The 7,276-nt window shown below is 39.9% G+C and overlaps 1 protein-coding gene across 1 annotated transcript; it reads left to right on the forward strand.

The window, feature by feature from the left end:
- Positions 1-461: 461 nt before the first annotated feature.
- On the forward strand, positions 462-2,182 carry LOC308535957 (ornithine decarboxylase-like). The gene has a single exon (XM_081114978.1). It carries the CDS (start codon positions 561-563, stop codon positions 1,953-1,955), a length of 1,395 nt encoding a protein of 464 aa, XP_080971104.1. The 5' UTR covers positions 462-560; the 3' UTR covers positions 1,956-2,182.
- The last annotated feature ends 5,094 nt before the right edge of the window (positions 2,183-7,276 follow it).

Below are 7,276 nucleotides of genomic sequence, written 5' to 3' on the forward strand. Positions count from 1 at the left end.
CACATGCCTGGGTTGCGGGCTCGATCCCCAGTGGGGGGCGTGCAGGAGGCAGCCAATCAGTGATGTTTCTCTCATCACTGATGTTTCTATCTCTCTCTCCCTCTTCCTTCCTCTCTAAAATCAATAAAATATATTTAAAAAAAAAGAATTCGCGGCTGGTTTGAGCTGGTGCGTCTCCATGACGACACGCGCGGCGCTATAAGTAGCGGAGCAGCGGCGCGTCGGGCTTTGTCAGTCCCCTCAGCCTCCGCCGCCGCCGCCCCTCTGCCAGCGCTCCGGCGCCACTCGGGCCGGCGGTCTCCGCGGGAGGGAGCGAGGCGGAGGGCGGCCGGGCGGGCGGCTGACGGGGGCGGCCGGCGGTCCTGCGCGCTCGGCGGCGGCGGCTCCATGGGGTCGGCGTGAGGCGTCCGGCGCTCCGAGGCATTCCCGCAGCTGCACGGAGAGGACCCGTCTCCTGTGGACTGGGAGTTCCTGGAGAGCCGCCTCTGAACAGCTGGCAATAACTTCCTAAGTCCCGTCTTCATTTTCCTTAGTGTTGCGTTTCGGAACTTCCAGAAACCATGAACATGAACAGCGTTAGTGATGAAGAGTTTGACTGCCATTTCCTCGATGAGGGCTTTACTGCCAAGGACATCCTGGACCAGAAAATTAACGAAGTCTCTTCTTCAGACGGCAAGGATGCCTTCTACGTTGCGGACCTGGGAGACATTCTAAAGAAACATCTGCGGTGGCTAAAAGCTCTTCCTCGGGTCACCCCCTTTTATGCAGTCAAATGCAATGACAGCAGGACCATAGTGAAGACCCTGGCTGCCATCGGGACGGGGTTTGACTGCGCTAGCAAGACTGAAATACAGTTGGTGCAGAGTCTTGGGGTGCCTCCAGAGAGGATCATCTATGCAAACCCTTGTAAACAAGTGTCTCAGATTAAATACGCTGCCAGTAACGGGGTCCAGATGATGACTTTCGATAGCGAGGTCGAGCTGATGAAAGTCGCCAGGGCACATCCGAAGGCAAAGCTGGTGTTGCGCATTGCCACCGATGACTCCAAAGCAGTCTGTCGTCTCAGTGTTAAATTTGATGCCACACTCAAGACCAGCAGGCTGCTTTTGGAGCGGGCCAGGGAGCTCAACATCGATGTCATCGGTGTCAGCTTTCACGTGGGCAGTGGCTGTACTGACCCTGAGACCTTTGTGCAGGCCATCTCTGATGCCCGCTGTGTCTTTGACATGGGGGCTGAGGTTGGTTTCAACATGTACCTGCTGGACATTGGCGGTGGCTTTCCTGGATCTGAGGATGCAAAGCTTAAATTTGAGGAGATCACCAGTGTAATCAACCCAGCCCTGGACAAGTATTTTCCATCAGACTCGGGAGTGACAGTCATGGCTGAGCCGGGCAGATACTATGTCTCATCAGCGTTCACGCTTGCGGTGAACATCATTGCCAAAAAGCTGGTCTCGAAGGAGCAAACGGGCTCTGACGATGAGGAGGAGTCGAGCGAGAAGACCTTCATGTATTACGTGAACGACGGAGTGTACGGGTCATTTAACTGCATCCTCTACGATCATGCGCACGTGAAGCCCCTGCTGCAGAAGAGGCCCAAACCAGATGAGAAGTACTACTCATCCAGCATCTGGGGACCGACCTGTGACGGCCTCAATCGCGTCGTGGAGCGCTGCGGCTTGCCCGAGATGCACGTGGGGGACTGGATGCTCTTTGAAAACATGGGTGCTTATACCGTGGCTGCTGCTTCTTCTTTCAATGGGTTCCAGAGGCCAACGATCTACTATGTGATGTCAGGGCCGATGTGGCAACTGATGCAGCAAATCCAGAACCGCGACTTCCCACTCGAGGCGGAGGTGGAAGAGGACGCCGGCGCCCTGCCTGTGTCCTGCGCCTGGGAGAGCGGGATGGAGCTCCTCCCAGCAGCCTGCGCTTCAGCCCGCGTGAACGTGTAGACCATTCCTGTAGCTGTTACGCGAGTGTAGCTTGACTTAAGGGATTTGGGGGGACCACTTAACTTAATGATTGCTAGTTTGGAATGTCTTTGTAAGTGGGGGTGGCACAGATGGAACAAGGTGGAAGGCCTAGGCGACGGGGTCACACTTACGTGTTCCTATGGAAACTATTTGAATATTTGTTTTATATGGATTTTTATTCAATTCTCAAACATGCTACCGCAGAGCGCCCCTCAGCTGCCAGGCAAGCATTTGTAGCTTGTGTGTTGGCAGAACCAACCCGAGGCTTGGTGTTGTGACCTGTTTTAACAATAAAGTACCTTGGAAATTAAAAAAAAAAAAAAAAAAAAAGAATTCAGAGTATTCATTTAAGAAAATGTTTACAGGTTAGGTAATTAAAACAAAAGAGAAATATAGGAAAATGGCTTATAGCTATGTTGTTTATTAATGAATCAATCCTTGTATGCTTTATAAAAATTTGATGTATTTTGCTACACATATGAGAGTGATTATCATTATTGCTCATTCAATTAACCATCTACTCTTTTTATTGACAACAAAATTCAATTACATATATTGTTCTGCAAAGGTAAAAACTTACAGGCAATAAAACAAAACCAGTGGGAAAAATAAGGAGTGGACACATTCAACTTGCAAGGGTTTATTATTCTCTGCCTTTAAAACATTATGAATTGAGGGGAAAAACAAGTTTTCCTTATATACTACTTCATCTAAAAAAAAGGCAAAATATGTTGAATTAAAAATAATGTAAAAATGCACTTTATCTCATATTCTTTCTTTCTATAGCATGCTAGAGAGTTTCTTTTCCAATGGATGTTCTTGGAAACTTTGGAAAGTATCACACACAATCTGGGAAACTTGGATTTTTTTCTTCTCTATCTCCATATGTACAGACTCTTGCACACTTCTAATTTGATCATATCTTCCCTTGCTTAACAGTGTGCTCTGTAACAACTGTCTTTCAAAGTCAGCCTATAATTTGGCATTCTAATTATGGGAATTAGGCTACTCTTCAAAAATATATTCAATTAAACTGTCTAATATTAAAAACAATTTATTTTATTTAACATTTTACCTATATTGGAAAATCAATATTGTTGGTAATAATGGAAACTGGTTATTTACCTTTTTTGATAAAAAGTTTAAAATTAAGGCCATTAATTCTGAAAACTAAAAAAATGCTGAGCCATAACAAGTTAATAAAAGAAATTTAGCAATATTTACTGAAAAAATTTTATATTAAACATATGCCAAATTGTTTTTTGTTTATTTAGTGTTGAAAGAATTACATATGTCCCCTTTTTCCCTCATTGACCTCTCCCAAACCATACACACCCCACAGCATACGCCTTCACCCCCATATTGTCTATGTCCATTGGTTGTTCTTATATGCATGCATACAAATACTTTGGTTAATCTCTTACCCCCTCACGGCCCCCCCCCCAAGCCCTCCCTTACCTTCCCTCTGTGGTTGGATGGTCAGTTCGGTGCTTCTATGTCACTGGATCTATTTTTGTTCATCAGTTTATGTTCTTCAATATTTTCCATAAATGAGTAAGATCATGAGATACTTACCTTTCTCCTACTGGCTTATTTCGCTTAGCATAATGCTCTTCCTGTCCATCCATGCTGTTGCAAATGGTAAGAGTTATTTATTTTTTACAGCAACGTAGTGTTCCACTGTGTACATGTACCACAGTTTGTTAATCCACTCATCTGATGATGGTCACTTGGGCTGTTTCCAAATCTTAGCTTTTATAAATTGTGCTGCTATGAACATAGGGGTGCATATATCCTTTCTTATTGGCGTTTCTGATTTCTTGGGATATATTCCTAGAAGTGGGGATTACTGGGTCAAATGGAAGTTCCATTTTTAATTTTTTGAGGAGAGTCCATACTATGTTCCATAGTGGCTGCACCAGTCTGCATTCCTACCAACAGTGTACGAGGGTTCCTTTTTCTCCACATCCTCGCCAGCACTTGTTTGTTGATTTGGAGATGATAGCCATCCTAACAGGTGTGAGATGGAAACTCATTGTTGTTTTGATTTGCATCTCTTGGATGATTAGTGACTTTGAGCAATTTTTCATATGCCTCTTAATCTTCTGTATGTCCACTTTGGAGAAGTGTCTATTTAGGTCCTTTGCCCATTTATTGATTGGATTGTTTATCTTCCTTTTGTTAAGTTGTCTGAATTCCCTATAAATTTTGTAGATTACATCCTTATCAGATATAAGATTGACAAATATGTTCTCCAAGGCAGTGGACTCTTTTGTTGCTTAGTAGATGGTTTCTTTTGCTGTGCAGAGGATTTTTATTTTAATGTAGTCCCATTTTTATTTTTCCCTTAGTTTCCATTGTCCTAGAAGATGTATCAGTAAACATATTACTATGAGATATGTCTCATATTTTGCTGCCTATGGATTCTTCTAAGATTTTTTATGGTTTCCTGTCTTATGTTTAAGTCTTTTATCCATTTTGACTTTATTTTTGTGTATGGTGTAAGTTGTTGGTCTACTTTCATGTTTTGTTTTTTTTTTTTTTGCATATATCTGTCCAATTTTCCCAACACCATTTATTGAAGAGACTGTCTTGACTCCATTGTATGCTCTTGCCTCCTTTGCCAAATATTAATTGAGCATAATGGCTTGGGTTGATATCTGGGTTCTCTGTTCTGTTCCATTGATCTATATGTCTGTTCTTGTGCCAAAACCAGGCAGTTTCAACAACAATGTCTTTGTAATATAGCTTGATATCTGGTATTGTGATCCCTCCAACTTTGTTCTTCTTTCTCAGGATTGCTGTGGCTATTCGGGATCTTTTTTTATTCCAGATGAATTTTTGGAGAGTTTTTTATAGGTCTGAGAAATATGCTATTGGTGTTTTAATGGGTATTGCATTGAATCTATAGATTGCTTTGGGAAGTATGGACATTTTATTGCTGTTGATTTCACCAGTCCATGAATGTGATGTGTTCTCCCAGTTGTTTATATCTCCCTCTATCTCTTTTTTTAAAGTCCTGTAGATTTCTGAGTACATATTTTTTACCTTCTTAGTTAAGTTTATTACTAGGTATCTTAACTTATTGTTGCAATGGTAAATGGAATTTTTTTTTTTAAGTTTCTCTTTCTGTTAGTTCATTATTGGTGTATAAAAATACCATAGATTTCTGGGTGTTAATTTTGTATCCTGCTACATTTCCAAATTCATTTATTAAATCTAGTAGTTTTTGGTAGAGTCTTTAGGGTTTTCTATGTACCATATCATGTCATCTGAAAATAATGACAATTTTACTTCCTCCTTTCTAATTTGGATTCCTTGTATTTATTTTCTAGTCTGATTCCTATGGCTAGCACTTCCCATACTATGTTTAAGAGGAGTGATGAAACTGAGTATCCGTGTCTTGTTCCTGTTCCTCAAGGAAATGGTTTTAATTTTTGCCCATTGAGTATGATGCTAGCTGTAGTTTTGTCATTAAGGCTTTTATTATGTTGAGGTATGATCCCTCTATTCCCAGTTTGTTGAGAGTTTTTATCTAGAAAGAGTATTGGATTTTGTCAGATGTTTTTTTCTGCATCAATTGATATGATTATGTGATTTTTGTCTTTCAGTTTCTTTATGTGATATATCATGTTTATTGACTTGTGGATAATGTACCAGCCTTGCATCCCCAGGATAAATCCCACTTGGTCATGGTGTATGATTGTTTTAATGTATTGCTGGATGTGATTTGCTAATACTTTGTTGAGCACTTTAGCATCTATGTGCATCAGGGATATTGGCCTGTAATTTTCTTTGTGTGTGTGTGTGTGTGTGTGTGTGTGTGTGTGTGTGTGTGTGTTGTCTTTATCTGGTTTTATGATGAGTATAATGCTAGCTCATAGAAAGGGCTTGGAAGTGTTCCTTCCCTTTGAATTTTTTGGAATAGGCTGGTGTTAGTTCTTCTTGGAATGTTTGGTAAAACTCCCCTGTGAAGCCATCCAGAACAGGGCTGTTGTTTGCTGGACGTTTTTTATTTATTTATTTTTTATTATTGCTTCAATTTTATCAGTAGTTATCATCGTATTCAGGTTTTTTGATGTTTCCTGACTGAGTTTTGGAAGATTGTATTTTTCTAGGAATATCTCCATTTCATCTAGGTTGTCCACTTTGTTGGAATAGAGTTGTTCATATTACATTTTTACATTCCTTTGTATTTCAGTGGGTTGGTTGTTACTTCATCTTTTTCATTTCTGATTTTGTTTATTTGGGTCATCTCTCTTTGGCTCTTGGTGAGCCTGGCTAGAAGTTCATCAATCTTATTTATCCTTTGAAAAAAAACAGACCTTGGTTCTAGTGTACTTCTGTATTGTTTTTATGGTCTCTGTCATTTATTTCTGCTCTGATATTTATTATTTCTTTTCTTGTATGTACTCTGGGCTTTTCTTATTTTTCTCTTTGTAGTTCGTTAATATGTAGGGATAGATAACTTATTACCAATTTTTCTTGTGTGTGGTTATTTATTTATTTATTTATTTATTTTTTGAAGTAGGACTGCAGTGCTATGAACTTCCCTCTCAGGACTGCTTTCACTGTGTCCCGTAGATTCTGAACTGTGTTTTCATATTCATTTGTTTTCAGTTGTTTTTTTTTTTTTATTTCTCCTTTGATCTCTTGGTTAACCCATTCATTGTTTAATAACATACTATTTAGCCTCCATGTGTTTGATTATTTTTTATTGTTTTTATTGTTGTTGATTTCTAATATTATGCCAGTGTGATTTGAGAAGATGCTTGGTGTGATTTCAATCTTTTTGAATTTGTAGAGACTTAGCCTGTGTCCTAATATGTGTTCTATCTTTGAAAATGTCCCATGTACACTTGAGAATAATGTATATTTGGTAGCTTTGGGGTGAAATGTTATGATGTTAATTAGTTCATCTGATCTAATGAGTCATTTAGGATTGCTGTTTCTTTGTTGATTTTTTATCTAGATGATTTATACAGTGATATCAGTGGGGTATTAAAATCCCCTGCTAATCGTATTGCTGTCGATCTCTCTCTTGATATCTTCCAGAAGTCTTTTTTTCCATTTATTTTTTAATGTACTTGGATGCTCCTGCATTATTTGCATATATGTTTACCAGAGTTATATCCTCTTGTTGAATCAACTCCTTTAATATTATTAAGTGGCATTCCTTATCTCTGATTATAGCCTTCACTTTGAGGTCTATTTTGTCATATGTAAGTATTACTACCCCAGTGTTTTTTTTTTTTCCATTTCCATTTGCCTGAAAACTTTTTTTTTCGGTCCTTCGCTTT

This window comes from Myotis nattereri, assembly GCF_964212035.1.
Source record: "Myotis nattereri genome assembly, chromosome: X".
NCBI classification, from domain to species: Eukaryota; Metazoa; Chordata; class Mammalia; order Chiroptera; family Vespertilionidae; genus Myotis; species Myotis nattereri.